General features: G+C 39.8%; 1 protein-coding gene across 3 annotated transcripts in view; it reads right to left on the bottom strand.

Moving 5' to 3' along the window:
* c8h1orf112 (chromosome 8 C1orf112 homolog) overlaps positions 1–12,974 on the bottom strand; it is a 33,747-nt gene extending 20,773 nt beyond the window's left edge. The window contains exons 1-6 of one of the 3 annotated variants that reach the window (XM_010904429.3): positions 12,902–12,974; positions 12,284–12,402; positions 11,917–11,956; positions 11,704–11,792; positions 1,250–1,354; positions 1,000–1,140 (exon numbers count right to left, since the gene is read on the bottom strand). In XM_010904429.3, the coding sequence (XP_010902731.2) occupies positions 1,000–1,140; positions 1,250–1,354; positions 11,704–11,792; positions 11,917–11,956; positions 12,284–12,373 (465 nt within the window). In that variant the 5' untranslated portion in view covers positions 12,374–12,402; positions 12,902–12,974. The other 2 variants (XM_010904430.3, XM_010904432.4) reach the window with 2 other exon arrangements.
* Positions 12,975–22,315: the final 9,341 nt, after the last annotated feature.

Genomic DNA, 22,315 nt, shown 5'->3' with positions numbered 1-22,315 from the left:
GGCTGTTTTGGCGGCAAAAGGGACCTACATAATATTAGGCAGGTGGTCATAATGTAATGGCTGACTGGTGTGTGTGTGTGTGTGTGTGTGTATGTATATATATCTTTTTTATATACACTACCGTTCAAAATGTTATTTCGAAGTGAAGAGGCAACTCTGGCCAGCATCCCAGAGTTGTCTCTTCGCTATTGACATTACAACTGGTGTTTTGTGGGTACTATTAAATGAAACTGCCAGTTGAGGACCTAAGAGGCATCTGTTCCTCAATCTTGTCCTCTTGCTCAGTTGGGCACTGGGGCCTTCCACTCCCCTTTATATTCTGGTTAGAGCCAGTTTATGCTGTTCTGTGTAGTACACATTGTTGTACGAGATCTTCAGTTTCTTGGCAATGTCTCGCATGGAATAGCCTTCATTTCTGAGAACAAGAATTGACTGATGAGTTTCAGAAGATCTTTGCTTCTGGCCATTTTGAGCCTGTAATCGGACCCACAAATGCTGATGCTGAAGATTCTCAAACAGACTAAAGAGGTTTTATTGCTTCTTTAATCAAACCTAACATTTTAAAGAAGTGGTAGCATAATTGCAAAATGGTTTTCTAATTATCAATTAGCCGTTTAAAATGATAAACTTAGATTAGCAAACACAATGTGTCATTGGAACACAGGAGTGATGGTTGCTGATAATTTACGCCTATGTTGATATTCCATTGAAAATCAGCCATTTACAGCTACAATAGTCATTTACAACATAAAAAATGTCTACACTGTATTTCTAAACAATTTTGTGCAATTTTAATAGACAAAAATGTGCTTTTCTTTCACAAACAAGGACATTTCAAATGGAAGTGTATACATTTATAAATCAAGCGGGGAAAAGACTGATTTTATGTTTTCATTTCAGGCTGTAATGCAACAAATGGTGAACGTTGTGAATTGGAGCTTTACTTTTACTTATTAACAAAATTTTTGTAGATGCTATGTATTGACCTGAAACTTTTACCTTGCAGTGATGAAATGTGTTCTTAAGAACCTTAAGGATGCAGGAGGGTAAGGAGCGGATAGCATTGAGGACAGGTGGCTCCTCCAATGAGCAAACATGACGTACACAGCCGGACAGTATCTCTAACATCTGCACCATCACCTGGCAAAAAGAACACCTCCATTTAATGTTTTATATAAGTCAGCTGTAAAATTAACATTAAGGTTAAAACATTTGCCAACCTTAATCTAAAATGAATAAATCATCAAACCTGCAGAATGTTCCTGAGAAACAAGCAAACTTCTGTGTTCTGACTTGACAGCCCTTCTACTTGTTTAGTGATCTCTTCTATAAGACGGTCAAACACATTCACCACCTGAAGACATTACAACAGACAGACAGTATGGTCATCCTAGGTGCTCTAACTTTTTTTTTTATCAAGAACCCAGTCAAGTTAGAGACAACAAAGAGGCACAGACACATCTGATTGAAAGTGGTCCTCCCATCACAACACTTTCACAGAGACACTTCCAATTGGGACATGCAGGCAAGTAGGGGTGGGATGATATGAGAATGTCATGACGCGATTATCCTGGCCAAAATAATCCTGTTTAATAACAATCCCACATTTTTTTTTAAATACTCTGGTTTCTAGCTCAAAACGGCTGATCAGATATTCTTCCATTACATAAATATTGTTCTTGTGCATTTAAAAAGCTATTACAATAAAATAATATCAAAGAAGGCTTCTAATAATTAACGAATACTATAATATGAAAATCTCTAAATGTATACAGCTACATAGACAAATACATTGCAGAGGATGTTTAGTGGCATTTAGAATTGCCATTTGCCTTCATTGCACATTTATACATTGCCCATCTGTATGTCACATCTGTAACATACATTATACTTAATACAAGTACATTTTCTGCCCTCTTCTATTCACACTTTTTGTTAGACGCTAACTGCATTTCATTGTACTGTACTTGTACTTGCTCAGTGTCAAAGTTTAAACTAACAAAAAAAATAAAGATATGTGCTCCACCAGTTAAATAAAACAAGTAGCCAGGAACACTTCGGGGACTGGCAAGAGATTTTTCAAGTCACTTATCTGAGGATCAGGGGTTAAAATAGATTTCATTTCTTACTGGTACTGACCTGTGGGTGCATGCACTTACGTGCACATTTTATGTATCTTATTAGTTAAGGATAGGCCTATTTGATGTGTTGATTCTTTATAATACCTTTATAATTCATTATAACAGCTCCCCGTTATGTTGTGCGCATCATGTATTGTGCAGATCATGCAGATCGACAATGTTATTTTGGCCCACGGAAATATTTGTCTTCTCGTAATTTTCAGTAGGAAAGCGTTAACAATTAGCCTACAATACGAACGAAATTAGCATTAGAAAGATATGTAAAATAATGTATATCGTATTTTCTGGAGTTTGTTAACAGGATTTTTCTGCATGCATCTCTCGTAGCTGAATGTCTTCGAGGATAAATATCATTGGTTTGTTTGCGCTCAACATTGTTTCAACAGCTTATTTTCCGCGGTAATGGAACGGACAGGTATTTGCATATAGCGGGAAGTGGAGACAGGATCAGAATCTTTTTTTTTGTAAGCCTTGGATATTGGATATTTGTAAGCCTTGGATATTCTTTGTATCATTCTCCATCGCAATGAATAGCCTAAAACAGAGTTGACTTCATTTTAATTAGCCTACTATCAGACACCCCCCATACACCGTTATAGCTTACACATGTACACAGGCCAGGTAGACCTAATTCTTACTCAAGCTCCTATTCAACAAATAAATGAAAACGCACACATTGGAGGGTGAGCGAGATATGTTTATACAGTGGGGAGAACAAGTTTTGATACACTGCCGATTTAGCAGGTTTACCCACTTACAAAGCATGTAGAAGTCTGTCATTTGTATCATAGGTAGTCTTCAACTGTGAGTGACGGAATCTAAAACAAAAAGTACTGTGCACGGGCATTGCAGGGTCCAACACTAAACTTTGTACTCACTGGCCCTATCAGGCCAGTTGGTCTGAAATATACTGGCCTGGACTATTTTTTGGCCCAAACTGATTTTTAAAAACTATATAATTGTATTTTACAGATATATTGTATGTAAATATATCAGTATTCATTTATACCAGAGATTTGCATGTGATATGAGAGCTGATCCAAGCAATTGCGGTTTACATAAATATGATGCAATGCACATCATTACGTTTTAATAAATGGTTATAAAAATATTAGCTACTATATATTATAATTTTTTCATGAAGATGCTGGTTTACTTGACATGACATAAAAGCATGAAAATAAAATAATTGAGTTAATATATTTATGGTTAGAAAAAAATGGCACAATACAGTACTTGCACTAGTTGGTTGACTAGCTTGTGTATCACTGCTAGCAAGTTCTTAGGCAGCCGTAGTTAACATGACACTGTCGACAAGCCAGGTCCGTACGGTTTCTCTATTCATATTCAACGGACTATGTCACGGACGTAGACCGTGAATGGTTTCTCCCTCTTCACAACATGATAGGTTTTTGACCCATGGAACCTGTTCTTTCCATGAAAACAAAAAATCTTGCATTTGCTTTGCCTCTTATGATACCATATTTGGGTTCTGCTCTAGAATGCACTATGATCTATGATTGGTAAAAACAGACGAGCCATCGAATATTATATGTCAAGAAGATGACAACGGTACTGTACCACACTGAGGGGGGGGGGAGAAGCGCCACAGACATTTTAATGTGAGAACAATATTTTGACAAGCCAATGTTTTTAAAAGTGACTGTCTTTGTCTACTGGCCCAATGTTAAGTCTTACTAGCCCCAGGCCAGCTGGCTATCATTAATGTTGAACCCTGTGCAGTCATGATTACTTTATGGACATAAGCCAGATTATTTGAAGTTAAAATGTCTCCTTTTTCCTTAACAGTTGTCTCCAAGAATTCTAACCATGAAAGGATTTGTATAATATTTGATCAGCTCAAAGGTAATTACCATTTGTAAATAGCCCTGATATATTTAAGAATCCTATCATCTATAAACATAATTATACATGACATTGATATAGAAACATCTTTTTTTTATATTTAACTTTTCTTTCCTTTCTTTTCTTTAACTATTTCTTCGGAATTCTGAAGTTTCCATTGTTTTACACTGCAACATTCTAATTACTTTTTGAAAAGTCACAGTTGTTGCAAACTACCTACTTTAACACATTTCTAAACTACTTCGAGAAACATTTTAAAGATTGTGAGGGTCCTCACATATCCGGCTATTGCAATGTGAAAAAATACATTTTTATTTAATTCAGAACAAAAGTTACAGCGATTTAAGAAAACCTTTTACAAATATCTTCAATTTGGACAACTTTGCAAATGAGATAGACAGAAAGTTAAAGCATTTCATTTTTGTCTACTTCTACACGAACCAGACAAAAAAAAAATAAAAACGGAATCTCAAACTTGAGATACTGCAACTTCAGTAAACATAGCAGCGCAATTTTTTGCAATATTTCCCAAACAGCTGCCTTTTAACCCATGTTCCCAACAAAGACAAAACGTTTGTGTTTCATATATTCCACTACTTCAGCTATTTAAATGGGGGGAAAAAATACACAAATCTCTCTTACCAAACCTGAGATACTGAAACCGGAGTAATCATAGCAACAGGACTTTCCCCAACTTTTCAAAAACAGCTCCAATGGAAAGTACTTTCTGAACCAGAAACACAAACATGGCTTTACCTAAACGTACCACTAATTTTCACCTGCAAGAATCAGAAAAAAATATGAAAATAAGTTTTTCTGCAACTTCTTTGCAAAACGTATAATTGTTCAAAAAAAATTGTACCAAGGACCCAGCTAAAACTTACTTTGAAAGTGTACGGCAAGCCCCAGTAACTCTACTTACAGTTCATATCTAGTTATGTGGATATTTGATCGGATACAATACTGAATCAGATGCATAATAGAGGGTATCTTCAGATTCCGACAAGACCTGTATACATTAATTTACATCTTATCCAACTTTGATCCATGAGCAAACAGGTCTGATTCAAATAAATATGTAGCCTATTATTTTAAGCAGGCATTACTTGACCTGTGCAAATATTTAAACTACTGGTAAAAAGTTTTTTCCACTTTTAACTTGAAATTCAACAAATTCTAAACTGAAAAATAAGTAATAAAAATGCCTTTTTTTGTTGTTTACATACAAACTGTGTAAAAGCAGTGTTGGAACAAACGTTGTTACTACACTCTATAAAGCATTATTTGGATAGTATATTGTACTGAAGGAAGTAGTAAAAAGGGATTTAACAAAGGAAGACAGACACATCATTATAACCCTTAAAGGTGCCTTATGCAGTATTTTCCATTTAAAATATCTGATAACATCTACATATCATCAGTAAACGAAAAAACAACAACAAAACACTCTGACAGTACTCCCACAGCCATGGTTGCAAGTAAAACATTGAAGGCCGGGCCATTAATAGGTGGTTACTTCCTTGAAGGTGTGAGGTGAGGGCCAATGACAAGCTTTGTTTGGGTTCATGTAGGCCTACATCGAGCACTCCAGAAATGTAGATTAGATTCAACTTAGTCATTCAACAGTACAGGTACAGTACAACGAAACGCAGTTAGCATCTAACTAAAAATACAAATTGAAGACCACAGGAAATTTAAGTATTAAGTGTATGTTACAAATGTAATGTATAGATGTGCAATGAAGGCAAATACAGTGCAAAATGGAAATTCTCAAAGAGCAATGAAGGCAAATAGAGGAGGGCAGAAAATATACAAATGTACAAGTCTTATGTATGTATGTGCAAGTGGGAATGAATAGTTGTGCGATGAGGCAAATGCTAGTACAAATGGCAATTCCTTTGTATAACTGAAACGAAAAAAAAATACAGAAGCACATGAGCATCAGACAAACACAGAGTAAAACGAGGGTGAATTTAGATTCGGCATTTATTAGACGGCAAGAGCTGAAGTTTGTATGAACAGTGCATACTGTTCTACTTGACAAGTTACATAAGATACCTGATTTAACTAGCTGGCTAGATAGTCAATGAAAGCCATGTGACTGATTACAGAAAATTATTTGAAGTTGAAAATCTTATGTTCTTATACATTTTTTGAGCGCAGATCAAGGTTTCTCTAGTCTGTGGTCGAGATGATCAGCTAACGTTAGCTAGCTAAGTTGTGTCTGAGCAGATACTCCTTGATTCCATTTGCTGCTGGAAAATAGTGTTACAACCTGGTGTTCTCTGCAAAAGATGATGAAAAACAAAAAAGCATTCTAGGTAGTTTGACTAAACCTACAATTGCTCAGAAGAAGCAATTACATTGGCTTTTAGCTAGATTTAGCCTTGGGCAAACTGGTTAAAATGTGCATATTACTGTTCCAGCTAACGCTGGCTAGCATGGTTATGGTTTCACATTCGCTAGCTAACCATCAACAAGTCACTGAAATATGGCAGTGCAGCGCAATTGATAGCCCAGGTAACATTACAATTGGTTTACCTGTTTACTTTGTTTATTCTGTGTTCTGTAGTTATAGAAAGCACCCAACAATTTGGACCACATCTTAAAGGAAATTCTGTTTTCACTGCTCCAGCATCAACGGTTGGAGGTGACACTGCTTCTGACCGGTCAGTATGCTCATAATTTGTGATTATAGTGTCAGGTCCTAATGAAATTATAGAACTGATTTTCAACTCACTGCCGATAGGTGGCGTAAAAACGTATATAGTGCACATTTAAAACTGTAGGTCTTTCCTTTAGAAAAACTGCAAAAAAGCCAAGGTGTCAATGAGTACAGTATCCTACAACATCAAAAGGAACTTGGAACTGGAGGAAACTGACACGAAAGGTACTGGCAGACGTAAAACAACGGGCTCAGGTGGCAAAAAGAACCATCATTGGGCCAGCGCACAGAGGAATCCTGAACAAATGTTCCATTGACTTAATGACACTAATTGTCGACCAGTTAAAAAAGGACTCGAAAGAAATGGATACACTAATTTGAAGAGAAACGTGTAACTCTACAACTAGCGGTCAATAATGAAAGTATATTTATGGAAATAATGAAAACGAATAAAGAGCTCCAAAACAAACTTTCTACGGAAATCAAGGAAATTAAAATCAACAAGTTCAATAATGACAAAAAGGATAAGTCTGAGAACAAAGTCTACTATTGGAGATGTCCCGAAACAAGAGGCACTGGCCCTGAAGACCTACGCAGGACCTACGGTATTGGCCCTTCTACTTACCCATTCTCGTCTGATCAGCGCTCCACAACCAGCACATCATCAGCCTCCAGTGCCCATTTTTTATCCAACAAGAGATCGCGCCTTCGACAGCAAAGAGGCCGTGGACATGCGCACCGCCGTGCCGCCGCACCCGACGTGGCAAGAAACGACTATCAGAGGAGACCATTCACACGGTCTCAGAACCTACAAGACTGAATGTCTTTAATTTATCAAACAAGGTACTGAGTCCTGCTCATGTCTCTTCACTTAATAAAGGTCTCTCATTTGTGCCTACAACACAGTGTAATGAGTTTGATGTCAATGTTGACCTGTTTAAGTTTTTCAGACATCTACGTTTGAGGGAATATTTTCACTGCCAGTCTTCTGAAAGGTTACATGAACAGATAGATGCCACATCTGATTCACAACACACCCGGTCTCCCTTTAAACGTAAGAGTTACTTTGTACCCCCAGCCAATCGTAGTCACTCTATTGAGACATACTGTAGACTGGTTGAACAAGATGTTGGGTTACTTTTGAAGAAAAATAATTACCATAGATCATTTCAAAATGTATCTAAGGACGAAAAACAAGCTTTGATTGATTTACAGTCTGATCAGACAGTCCTTACCCGACCAGCTGATGGGGTTCAATTGTACTCCTGGATAGGACAGATTACGTTAATGAGTGTCATAGACAACTGTTCGATTGCACATTTTATAAGAAACTTAAAAGTGTTCCTACTGTCCAGTTTCAGGAAACCATTGTTAGTGTTTTAGATGGGTTTCTTAGCATTGGCCATATCACTAAGAACGAATATGAATTTTTGGCTATCCAATACCTGAAAATTGCTAGTTTTTATATTTTGCCTAAAATCCATAAGAATGCAACAAAACCACCAGGACGTCCTATTGTAGCAGGCATTGATGCGATAACCGCACCATTATCCACCTTTGTTGATTATTTTATTAGACCCATTGCTGAACAGTTACCCTCCTTTGTTAAGGATACTGGCAGCATGATTACTGTAATTTAATCTCTCGAACCCCTTCCCGAGAACACGTTATTGGTCACGTTTGATGTTGAGTCACTCTACACTAATATTTCACATGTTGGTGGAATTGAAGCTATGGAACATTTTCTCTCGCAACGCGACCCTCTTTTACGACCTTCGAGTGTATGTATTGTTACTCTGGCCGAGATAGTGCACACACACAACTTTTTCATGTTCCAAAATGATTTTTTTATTCAGACAAAGGGCACTGCTATGGGATCTCCTAAGGCTCCTAATTATGCAAATTTGTTTGGCTACATGGAAGAACGATTCATTTTAAATCCCTGAAAAAATCCCTTTCTGTCTAATATCATTATGTGGAAACGTTATATCGATGATATCTTCGTGTAGTGGAAAGGTGATGTTGAAACGTTAAAGGCGTTCCATGCCTTCCTAAAATCTTATTCTACTGATCTGAAATTCACCTTGCAATTTAACACAAGACAAATCAGTTTTCTCTATCTGTGAGGACAATATACTATTTACTGATCTCTATACGAAACCCACTGATCGCAATAGTTTACTAAGAGCAGACAGCTATCATCCTCTTCCACTGAAAAACAGCTTGCCATACAGCCAATTCTGTCACATTAAACACATTTGTAAACATAATTCTGACTTTGAAAAAAACATGACTCAAATGCAAGGTAAATTTAAAGAAAGAGGGTACAGCAACAACCAAATTAGTAGGGCTGTGGAGAAAATACAAAAGAAACCTAGAACTGATCTCTTTCTAAGACATCCTCATAAAAAGAAACATTCTTGTGTCTTAACCACACGCTACTCCAAATGCTCTGAACGAATTAAGCAAATTGTTCAGAAACACTGGCACATCCTCCAATCAGATACAGCTATTAGTAAGGTGTTTCAGGACCCTCCCCTGGTGGTATTTTCTCATGGTCGAAACCTCAGAGATCAATTAGTACACTCTGATTTACCTTCTCTAACTACCCATGGTCAATGACTGTTGGCTCCTTTACCTGATGGAAACTACAAATACAATGCCTGCGCTCAATGTAATGGAACCTTTAAGTGTACATCTTTTAAACATCCCCAAACAGGAAAACCTATCCCTATAAAAGGTGTAATCACGTGCGCTACCAAGGCTGTCATTTATTTGTTAACGTGTCCCTGTGGTAAGCACTACGTGGGCAAAACAAAAAGAGAATTAAAGGTTCGTATCTCAGAACATCGTAGCACCATTAGGTGTAAAAACACTACGTACCCTGTTGCTTCTCATTTCATTGAGATGAATCATTCTATTGCATCTCTCCGCTATATAGGCATTGAACATGTCACCCTTCCTAGGAGAGGAGGCAACCTTGACAATTTATTGTTAAAAAGAGAGGCGGCTTGGATCTTAAATTTAAGGACCCTTGCTCCATTAGGTCTTAATATTGATAATGATCCGAAACCATTTCTTAGATTTGTGTATTCATTTTTAACATGGTTTACTCTTGGTTATTAATACAACTTAGTGCCATTGTGGCCTTTGGTGTATTCTTGTTGGTATATATCTATTCTTTATTTTGTTTCCCTATCCAATATTGACACACTACTCCTTTATTGTCCAATTAGATAATGTCTCTGACATATTACAAGCACCTGTGTGTGTCCCACAATAACCTATAAAAGCATGTGATTTGCAGTGTTTTTCATTGTACCCTGATGAAGACAGCGTGTCTGTCGAAACTTTGGTCTTATTAAAAAATTATATGCATTTGAGTTTAGAGTGTGCAGCTTTTTCATTCATTTTGTTTCCAGACGTAAAACAACAACAGAATCAGAAGACAAGTTTCTGAGAGCCAACAGCTTACGTGATAGCGGCTCAAAGGACAAAAGTTTTGAACACATCTTAACACTGGTCAAAGTAAGCAAGTCTCAGTTTCAACTGTAAGGAGAGGAGTTTTGAGCTGCTGGTTTGACAGGTCAGTTGGCAGTAAGAAAGCCATCGCTAAGACAGCAAAATAAGAAAAACAGGTTTGCCTGGGCCATGAAGCACCAAATGGACTACTGAAGACTGGAAGGTCGTATTCCGATAAATCTAAATGAAATCCTCAGGTTATCACGCATGGTTTGTGTACATACCGAGAAGGCGAACTGACAGCAACTGTCAATCATGGAGGAAGTGAGATAGTCTGGGCCTCTTTAACTGGATGTAAAGTTGGCGACTAGCGCAGAGTCGCACATCCTGAACCAAAACGTTTACCACAGCATTTTGCAGCTCTATGCACTACCCTCTGGTGTGCACTAAGTTGGTCAGGGGTTCATCCTACAGCAAGATAATGACCCAAAACATACCTCCAGGCTGTGTCATCAATACCTTAGAAGAAGAAAACAAGACAGTAGGCTTGAAATCATGGAATGGCCAGCACAGTCTCCAAACTTAAACCCCATCAAGCTGGTTTGGGATGAACTGGGCAGTAGGGTGGAAGCAAAGCAACCTACAAGTGCAACACACAGGTGGGAACTTCTACAACAGTGTTGCGAAGAACTTTCCAAACAATAACATTTGACCTGTAGCGTAGCTCAACAGAAGGGCATATGGGTACGTCTGACTATATTGTCTTCAGTCAAGCAGACTTGAATGCAATTATTAGTCACCTTATAAAAAGTCAGTGGTGCTTTATATCCATTGCAATTTCCAATCCAGAGCCCTTCACTTTCTCCACAGTGTTGTTATATACTCAATTTACAACAATCCTTGTAACATACCCAAACCACCACAAATGAGTATGAGAAGGCCTCCAATCGTCCAACTCTATACCTGCAGTGGAAATCATATAAACATATAAAACAGGAAAGCTCCTGACTTGCGCAAATAGCGGTCCCAAGACCATTGCCACAATTGTTGGAACAAATCAGATTGTTGGAACAATGTTGCAAGTTGTTTATAAAAAAGGGTATGTGTTCATTGTATGTCAGCAGGATATTTTCGCAATTCACATAACAACACACAGATCCTAGAATGTTGATCACATAGCGTGACCCGAATCGGGATCAGAGGTTATAACAATATACAGCCGGTTTCACAGATTAAACCTAGTCTAGTACAAAGTTTAATAGAAAAATCCATTGAGCTTGCTGTTTTAGCCCTAGACTAGGCTTAATCTCTGTCTGCGATATCGGCCCATAATGTAATATTCAACCCAGTTCAGTACCAGATCAGACCTCAGTAAATCCGATTTGGGTAGACACATTAAGACCTGCAATGCACACACTTTGAGATAATGTAAATAGATGTAGTTCACATGTTGTATAACTTGATAAAGAGTCAATTTGGATCAATAATGTTTTCTGTTCAAATGCATCTGAACAAAAATATTATCTACCCAATAATTTGGATGTGCATGTTTTTTTATGTTCTTCATACCTTTGGTAAGACCTTAGAGAAGCATTCCTCTTCCAGCGCTGATATTTGGAGGTGAGGAAGAAACATGCCTGTGATGACTTTCAGCACATCTACAAGGAAGTCACAAACATGTATTAATTCAAAGAAAGAATCCCACTCCCCAGTCGTTCTATGTCCCATTCATGGCAAAACCTAATTATAGCGGTCAGCTTGAAATTGTGTTAAGAAACTTACAGATGTGTTCTTCCCAGCTTTCTGTTTTTTGATGCATGGAGTGCACATAGTTAAGGTGGATTAAAATGACTGCAACTTAGAAAGTTGTAGCTACACAGTGATAGAGCTTAATGGCATTCATGCAGCCCGAGTAGTAGACCTCCTAACAACTAAATGTGCGGTTAAATAACTGACCAGTCACCAAAGTTTGCAAGATGAAATCTTATAGTTGACAATGAGAAAACATGCAATGCTGTCCCGGCAGTTAATCCTACATTTTTCTAGGTCATTGGTGTAATTGAGAACTGGCATTGATGTTTAAACTCAAACAAGTACAGTGCATTCAGCCCCCTATTTTTAACAGAAAAACTGATCCATGAAAGGATATGATTAGTTTGGGTAGGACAGAGTTCACTTCCTGCCGACATGTGTCCTGACTCCACTGGGCCACTTCCTCCAACAGAGTCGTCTGCGACATTTTGGCAGGGAAAGCCCATCTATACCACACTGCAACGCAAATAACATGTCAGCCTTTACATATAGCTGGTCCCAAAAAACCTAGCTAGTTAACAAGTCACTTGCTGTACTAACTCAATATGTCATACTCTTAGGCGTTGTCTTTTCTTTCTCGAGTTATATTGCTCAACTGGGACATGAGAAAAGCACAGCTGACAACCAACCATTTAGCAGGTTACTGTAGTTAACTAAACTAGCTAAAGGCGTTAGCAAACTTCTCAATTTGATAACAACGTCAGTAAGCAGACATTAGTCGTTTAGCGAACTAGTTAGTTAGCAGTTATCTCAGACATTACTGGCTAATTCAGGTAGCTAAGTTGAATAGCTTCTCCTTACCTTCCTTGCTACCTCGTTTTAGCGGTTCATAAATCACCTCACATCAAGATTCCCCCCAAATGTAACGTTATAGAAAGTACATATTTTGCTAGGTAATTGTGAAATGTTAGAAATGTAGCTATTTACTGTGGCTAGCTAGAAGTTGTATACTTGCCAGGATTAAGTGACTCCCAGGTTTCCCGCTAAAACTATTTCAATGGTGTTACTGTGTCCACTCCCCTTTACTGGGGTATGCAAGTAAAAAATTATCGTCATGTTGCTAAAGTAAGACTTCCGGTATTCGTATTTTGCCTTCAAAATAAAAGTTGGATAAAACTCTACATTAATGAAAATTATTTTTTTTTTCGTAGCTTTGGGTTGTGCATACTGTGCAAATATATATTTTAAGTATTATCTACATGGGAATAAATATAAGCAAATGAGATTTACTACTTAAATAATACTACATAAAACTAAGAAAAGTATACTTTGGAGCACATTGATAAATGTGCTTGAATTACTTAATGTAGAGAACATATCAAATGTATATATATATATCAAAAAAATCATTATATTGACAACATCATTATTTTTCATTTGCTGGTGTTCTTTAGTTGTGGACAGAGTTCTACATCCATAAACACCATATTCCCCACACCTCCTTAGCTCCCAATACAATGCACTGTAGTAGGCATGCGCTGAGTTTTCAATTGACTAACAATACTGTTTTTTACTGAAGCAGTAAGAATATACATACTAACAATATCAAGTGACTGAGTATGACATTTCGGACGTCACACAACAGGTGTAAGATCATGCACTGCCATTTTCCAAGACTAGGAAAAAAATATTCAGATCAAAAGCAAGTTCCTAATAAAAAATAGATTTTACACTCCCATTAATTTTGCCCCGTAGTAAAAGCACATCATTACACCTATTGTAGCTCTGACAGTCTAGACACATATAGAACTATTTGATATTTTCTGACATTTCACTAAATATATTTCTTAGTATGAAGCCTATGGAGGCAGACCTACAACAATGAAATATTCTGATTTGTGGAGGCACAGGGTCGAATATACTTTATTTTTTGTAAACTATTTTGTTCTATTATGTTTGTTAAGCCCCTCCAAGAACTGCCACCTTAACGTGGTGGAGGGGATTGAGTACCCGAGTGACCCTAGGAGCTATGTTGTCTGGGGCTATATACCCCTGGTAGGGTCTCCCAAGGCAAACAGGTCTTAGGCGACGGGTCAGACTAAGAGCGGTTCAAACCCCCCTTAATGATGAATAAAATTATGAGTACCGTGACGTCGCCCGGTATGGCGCAGCCGGGGCCCCACCCTGGAGCCAGGCCCGGGGTTGGGGCTCGTATGCGAGCGCCAGGTGGCCGGGCCTTCCCCCATGGGGCCCGGCCGGGCTCAGCCCGAACGGGCGACGTGGGGCCGCCCTCCCATGGGCTCACCACCCACAGGAGGGACCATAAGGGGCCGGTGCGAAGAGGATCGGGCGGCAGTCGAAGGAAGGGGCCTAGACAACCCGATCTCTGGACACGGAAACTAGCTCTAGGGACGTGGAATGTCACCTCGCTGGCGGGGAAGGAGCCTGAGTTAGTGCGTGAGGTTGAGAGGTTCCGATTAGAGGTAGTCGGGATCACCTCTACGCACGGCATGGGCTCTGGAACCACACTCCTTGAGAGAGGATGGACTCTTCACCACTCTGGAGTTGCCCATGGTGAGAGGCGGCGGGCTGGTGTGGGTTTGCTTATAGCTCCCCAGCTCTGCCGCCATGTGTTGGAGTTTACCCCGGTGAACGAGAGGGTCGTTTCCCTGCGCCTACGGGTCGTGGATAGGTCTCTCACTGTTGTTTGTGCCTATGGGCCGAACGGCAGTGCAGAGTACCCGACCTTCTTGGAGTCTCTGGGAGGGGTGCTGGAAAGTGCTCCGACTGGGGACTCTATTGTTCTACTGGGGGACTTCAACGCCCACGTGGGCAACGACATAACGAACACCATGTTCAAGCATAAGGGTGTCCATCAGTGCACGTGGCACCAGGACACCCTAGGCCGCAGGTCGATGATCGACTTTGTTGTCGTCTCATCTGACCTGCGGTCGTATGTCTTGGACACTTGGGTGAAGAGAGGGGCGGAGCAGTCAACTGATCACCACCTGGTGGTGAGTTGGATCCGATGGCGGGGGAAGAAGCTGGACAGCCTCGGCAGGCCCGAGCGTGCTGTAAGGGTCTGCTGGGAACGTCTGGCCGAGTCTCCTGTCAGAGAGATCTTTAACTCCCACCTCCGGCAGAGCTTCGACTGGATCCCGAGGGAGGCTGGAGATATTGAGTCCGAGTGGACCATGTTCTCCACCGCCATTGTCGAAGCGGCCGCTCGGAGCTGTGGCCGTAAGGTCTCCGGTGCCTGTCGAGGCGGCAATCCCCAAACCCGGTGGTGGACACCGGAAGTAAGGGATGCCGTCAAGCTGAAGAAGGAGTCCTATCAGGCCTGGTTGGCTTGTGGGACTCCTGACGCAGCTGACGGGTACCGACAGGCCAAGCGGGCTGCAGCCCGGGTGGTTGTGGAGGCAAAAACTCGGGCCTGGGAGGAGTTCGGTGAGGCCATGGAGAAGGACTATCGGCTGGCCTCGAAGAGATTCTGGCAAACCATCCGGCGCCTCAGGAGAGGGAAACAGTGCCTTACCAACGCTGTTTACAGTAGAGGTGGGCAGCTGTTGACCTCAACTGAGGATGTCGTCGGGCAGTGGAAGGAGTACTTCGAGGATCTCCTCAATCCCGCTGTCACTTCTTCCATTGAGGAAGCAGAGGATGAGGGCTCAGAGGTGGACTCGTCCATCACCCGGGCTGAAGTCACTGAGGTGGTCAAGAAACTCCTCGGCGGCAAGGCACCGGGGGTGGATGAGATCCGCCCTGAGTACCTCAAGTCTCTGGATGTTGTGGGGCTGTCTTGGTTGACACGCCTGTGCAACATCGCGTGGCGGTCGGGGACAGTGCCTCTGGGATGGCAGACCGGGGTGGTGGTCCCTCTTTTTAAGAAGGGGGACCGGAGGGTGTGTTCCAACTATAGGGGGATCACACTTCTCAGCCTCCCCGGGAAAGTCTATGCCAGGGTTCTGGAGAGGAGAATACGGCCGATAGTAGAACCGGATCGGTGCAGCTTCTGCAGTAATGCAGTCGATGTATCGGTCTGTCGTGGTGAAGAAAGAGCTGAGCCGCAAGGCGAAGCTCTCGATTTACCAGTCAATCTACGTTCCTACTCTCACCTATGGTCATGAGCTTTGGGTCATGACCGAAAGGACAAGATCCCGGATACAGGCGGCCGAAATGAGCTTTCTCCGCAGGGTGGCCGGGCGATCCCTTAGAGATAGGGTGAGAAGCTCGGTCACCCGGGAGGAGCTCAGAGTAGAGCCGCTGCTCCTCCACATCGAGAGGGGTCAGCTGAGGTGGCTTGGGCATCTTTTTCGGATGCCTCCGGAACGCCTTCCTGGGAAGGTGTTCCGGTCCCGTCCCACCGGGAGGAGACCCTGGGGAAGACCTAGGACACGCTGGAGGGACTATGTCTCCCGGCTGGCCTGGGAACGCCTCAGTGTCCCCCCGGAAGAGCTAGAGGAAGTGTCTGGGGAGAGGGAAGTCTGGGCATCCCTGCTTAGACTGCTGCCCCCGCGACCCGGCCCCGGATAAGCGGAAGAAGATGGTATGGTATGGTATGGTATGTTTGTCAAGCTGACTTTTAAATAATTAGTTTAATTAAATGTTGACTATGTCAATCTTTTAAAGCTGCCCACGGTAGGATTTCAAAACTATGAGGAGACTTCAGTAAAAAGGATACTTACAGCATTTTGCAGTTACTCATTGGTCAGAAGGCAGTTCCGCACCAATGCCCAATAGAGAATGAAGTTCCAAATAATAATATGAAAAACACAATTTCCTGTTCCAAAAAAACAAACTCAAGAGTTCAATGTTATTCTTAGCCTTGCTAACGTTAACTTAGGATTGTTTGCTAACTATAAAGAGATAGTCTTCTTTCGCTTCTTTGCAGTTTTTGTAGTGTATGATCTAGTAGACAAGGTAGGAATTGGCAGTTTGTCATCCTGGACTCTAGCTGCAATTATAATTTCTTACAGAAAGTGAACTTCGCTCCCTACGATGTACTTATGCTATATATGGGCAATTCTTAGACTACGGGCACTTTCATGTCCTTTGATCATATTTTATGAAAAACATTTAATTTTGAAAAATTCACACTTTCATAGTTAACTTTACAATGAAAGTACTTTAGGAACTTTTTACCGGTAGTCAACGATGATTTTTTTCACCTTTTTTCACCTTTTTTTTAATGAAAGATTGTTTGGGTTGTTTCTATGGCGATGAACAATGACATCACAGCACATGTCTGACATGGAGGAGATTTTGAATTTCTTCACCACCTTGGAGAATAAAACTCAAGGCAAATATTGCTTGAAATGAAAATATTTTTATTGTATGTCATTTCCAAACATAGTGTAACATCTATTGAGTAAATAATAGATTTTTTAACATAAATAGATGTATTTTGCATGCATGCAATGCTAGCTACCAATTCATAGCTATTCTGTAATACTAGCTTGGATTTATTACAAAATAATGTAGGATTGTCATTTCCACCACCGTCATTTCCAACACATTACCTTCTTGGGTGGAAATGACAAAGGTGTGGTGGAAATGACATTTATGCTTATAAGGTGCAATTCGTAGATTGTGTGGCTACATATGTATATTTTATTTATTGAAATGTACAATGCTAATGTATTTATTCAAATGTATATTTGTTGAAATGCATTTTCATCTATTTTTAAGATGCCGCGGAAGTCAACTGCAGAAAGGTCTCAGTCCTATAGGGACAGACTAAAAGAGGACCCTGTCAAATATGAAGAGCGACTGAAGAGAGACAGGGAGAGATACATGAGGAAAAAAGAAAGAGGGGTTGTAAAGCCAATTGCAGATTTGGCCTACCTTTCTACCACTACACCACCAAACTCTCCAGATTCTGTGCAGCTGGAACATGATGTTGATCCACCTCCCACACCAACCTCACCATCACCCTCTGCCCAATGTTTAAGTCAAAAACAAAGAGGAAGGAAAAAGGTTCTAAGAAACTATTCAAAAGTTTATGCAGCATTGCAAGAGGAAAGGACATTCCAGATGCACAAGTACTGCTTGAGGAGCTTAAGCAGCAAAAGTCTGCCACAGAGCTGTTCTATATTGAGCCAGATGCCGTTGAGGCAATGGATGTTCACGTTCCATCTGAATTACAGACAATTCGTGGCACGATGAAAATTCATCAGGTATGGTCTCGCTGTTGTTTCTTTATACATTTTATGGTCTTGCTGTTGTTTCTTAACACAAGTTATGACTAATTGAATGCCCTGACAGACTTTCTTTTAATCTCCTTGCAGATCACCTCTCATTCTCCAAGCCAGATGTCATGGAGAATTCTTAGTTGTTTTTGCTCTGCACCCAACGATTGCAACTGTTTCACACCTGAAACGGTCAGGTTTCAGCCATGGGATGAAGCTACCCCCACAACCAGTACACTTCCTGTCACATCCCAAGATGGAGGTCTGCAACCAATTTTAGACTTGCATGATGGTTTTATCGGTCAGTGGTGTGCAGTGGTGTATGATGGAGATGTGTACCCAGGTATGATTCAGGATGTTGAGTTATACAGTGGTGCTCAAGTGAAAACAATGACCGGTATTGGGATCAATCGCTTTTATTGGCCACTGATAGATGATGTCATCTGGTACCAACCGATGGATATAATAGGCCTCATCCCTGAGCCCGTACAAGTGACAAAACGGCACAAGGAGATTAAGACGGAAGTTTGGAAAGAAATCTGCAAGATTTGGCCTTGAATCACATTGCCACCCTCTCTCTCTCTCTCTCTAATAATAATGTTATCATTCGCTTTCTATCTCTCTCACACTCCCTCTCTCATGAACTGTCTCTCTCTCTCACACATACTACCTCACATTCATGCACATTATCTCTCACACATACCGTCTGGTCACCATAATTGCCCTCTGGACAAACCTACATGCTTACTTCTCTCTTAATCTCTCTCTCTCTCTCATGCACGCACAGCCCTCGTGTTCAAGATGCTTTACAGTTCATGTTATATGATAATTGATATGATATAGTTGAAGGTGTCTTTTAAATTATCTCTTCAGAACAGTGTTCATCTAAGAGACTGATTAGAATTTTACAACACCAAACTCACTCACACACAGCGTGTGCATGCTCAAGATGCTTTATAGTTTATGTTACAATGCATTGACATGACTAAAGTTTAGGTGTTTTTTTTAAGTATTCCAAAATTCAAAACAGTTCATTTAACCATTTGGAATGTTACAATTTTACAATCTGCATTTATGTGTAACTTCCATTTTTCATGTGATGTGGTTAAAGTTGTTTACAGTAAGACTGTAACTGTTCATCTGGTTATGGAACCAAACAGACTAATGACTAATGATTTGTTAAATGGAATTATCTGCTTCAGAAGGTTTCAAATAAATGTCTGCTGTTTTTCTACATGGATGTCCATTCATTGTCATTTCCACAACACCCAGTCATTTCCACCACTTCATACCTTTTTAAAAAATATTTACAAAATTCTAATCACTCATTAAAAACTTCTGCATAGTTTAAGGGATAATGTTCCATTTAATGTAATAACACAAGTAGTTATTTTTCTGAAACGTATCTAACCAATCCAGTATTATATTTCAGGTTACGGTGGATGTAAACTTTGTGTTTGGGCCTCATGACAATTATTACCTAATTGCAATATAGGTATAAACTGGTAAAACTATGTGTTAAAGTGATCTTACACTGTCAAGAAATGATTTACATCATAATATTTTTAAATAATAATCAAATATTTACATGTGATGGAAATGAAATTTGTTCAGTGGAGATCAGAAAATATGTCAAAAAACACCAATTTGTCTTATAATGTAAGTGCGTTCTCTTATGGATCATCAGACTAGACTAGTTATATTAAACTGTTAGACTGTGACCGTTTTGATTTGAACACTTTTTTCCCCCTCAAGTTCACAAGGCCAAAAGTGCCTGTAGTTGAAGAAACACCTATATATATATATATATATCTTGCAGGTAAAATGCACTTCCTCAAAATAAGCCAATGAGGAAGCCCCGCCTCGCAGAAGGCGACTGGCTGGAAGGCTCGCCTCGCCAGAATTGGCTGGAAAGTAGCTGCACACTCCAAGTATAAGAGGGCCTCATTAGCTTACATAGTATGTTTATAGGGGACACAACTTGAGTTTTTTTATTGAAAGAATCCTATCTAGTGCAGATATAAATATATTTAAAACATAGGATTTAAATAACCTCAAATTAAAACAGCCAGACTGCACTTTGAAATCAAACTGAACCGATTTATGATGTACGATCACAAAACTGACAACCAAAAGGGCAGAATTGTGCATTTGTATTGTTTTGTAACTAGCGATCTAGTGCTGCCGTTTTGTGTCATTACATGTAAAGGAACCGTTTTATTGCTGTATAATCTTTCATGTTATAGTGTTTCATTTCTAGGTTGAAGAACCAAATTTTTTGGGGGTGCCTATATTTTTTACCTTCTATTATATAATTATTTCATTATTTTCAACCCAATTACAGTGTAATTTGATAGTAAAGGCATGAAAGTATGAGGAAATACCATTGACACAAAATCTCATAATGCTTTAAAAAAAAAATCTTGATGCTGAATGGCAGAAATGTTTTCCGAAAACAATTTTTTTGCCTTTCAAACAGATGAGTTTTATAAATAGTGACCCAGAAGTCGGTTTGTATGTGTTTTTATTGTAGCCAGAGGGGTTGCTATTACCAGGATACATCATAATAGGTTGTATCTGTTACAGAAATGAATCTAGGACCCAAAATGTCCCAGTAGTGAAATCCGGCCAAAAGCCCCATAGGCTACCAAGGGTTAAGCACTTGCATTGTTTGTGCATAGGTGACATGAATAAGATATCAAAAAACAGACAATAGTTTTCGGAAAAACACAACATAATTTTCATAAAGTCAATAGGCTACAAGAATGGAGCTTCTTTGCTGGTCTGTCCCAGGAGTCCTTGCATTGAAATTGGTTCATTTCCGTGCCAGTGCTCATTTCCATGCCAGACTCGTAATTTAAGCAATTGTATTTCCCCCGAACTCTTCTCAGTTTGGACCTATGCACTGAACTTGAAATCAACACATCATCCCCATCAGATCTCGTGAGAGACCTGCAAAGTCATTTTTGTAGCCTATTCACTTTCAAAAAACCCTTCTCGGTTTTTCTATAAGCTAATTGGCATATATTTGCACTGGTCAAAGCAGTATCCACTCTCAAATAACAGCCATCCATCACTCATCCATGGTCATCCACATGAGAATGGGCTACAGTCCATGGCTTTTCAATTTTTGAAAATGTTTAGCAAATTTTTTAAGTTTAGCCTTAAATTCTATAGTGTCTACGAAAAGTGTGCCATGAAAACAAAAGTGCTATATTCTGACTCGGGGGAGGATGGGCTACAATCAACGGCTTTTAGTTTTTAAAAATGTTTTGCACATACGTTTCAGCAGTCGCAAGACTCCATTAAGGATTGTGTAAAACTGACTAACGTTTCTTATTAAGTATACCCCCAGCAAACACATTACGTAATCACGACCAAAAGTGGCGTAGTGGATTGTCATGTCGTGACATTAACTTCTTACAACGTTGTGGCAACGTTGTCCAAATGTAATTGCATGACCACATCTTCCTCACCTGCTCAGGATGTCGCAGAAACGTAATTAAATGACGTACCGACAATGTAAAAACGAACGTACCAGTTTGGTAACGATCTTACTTAACTACAACTGGAAAAGTTAAACTCCTATTTTCGCCGTACTTTGCTTACAATGTCATTACATGCCACCACATCGGAAACCATATGCCAAATATTTCAGAGTTCAGCAGAAGAAACAATAATACTCAAATAAATGCAATTGCTCAATTCAAATGCCATTTAGCCTAATCTCTCACAATACCAGATGGAAGGCATACACTAATTAACTGTGTACACACGGAAGAGCCGCAGCTCGAAGGTCCCGCCATGTCTTCGGTGTAGTATATACTCCTAAATAGTCGTGAGAAGTTTACCTCAGCAATTATATAATCGTGGTGGTTGTATACTTCTGATGGGTTAAACTATATTTATGTTTTTTACTCCAGTTTAATATAATTCTGGTTTAGTCGTGTCTGAGTTTTCACAAGTACTCTACTACTTTGGTTAGCCCATTAGCATTATAGTGTTTCAGCTGCTATCAAAGTTTTTTGAATTGATAATTTTTTTCTATTTAGAATTGATGTAATCATTTATGTTAATCTTTCAAACTGCAAGGTACTTTCGGTTTTTCTAATCTAGTTAACACTGTACGACTACTTAACAAACATTTGCTTAGCTCGTTAAGCCGACATCATTTCTGGAGCACTGTGTCATCATTTCTGCACAAAAGTAACTCTGTAGAGCAAGCCAACTAGCGTTAGCGA

Source organism: Esox lucius, chromosome 8 (assembly GCF_011004845.1).
Source record: "Esox lucius isolate fEsoLuc1 chromosome 8, fEsoLuc1.pri, whole genome shotgun sequence".
NCBI classification, from domain to species: Eukaryota; Metazoa; Chordata; class Actinopteri; order Esociformes; family Esocidae; genus Esox; species Esox lucius.
This window is presented reverse-complemented; position numbering and strand designations above follow the sequence as displayed.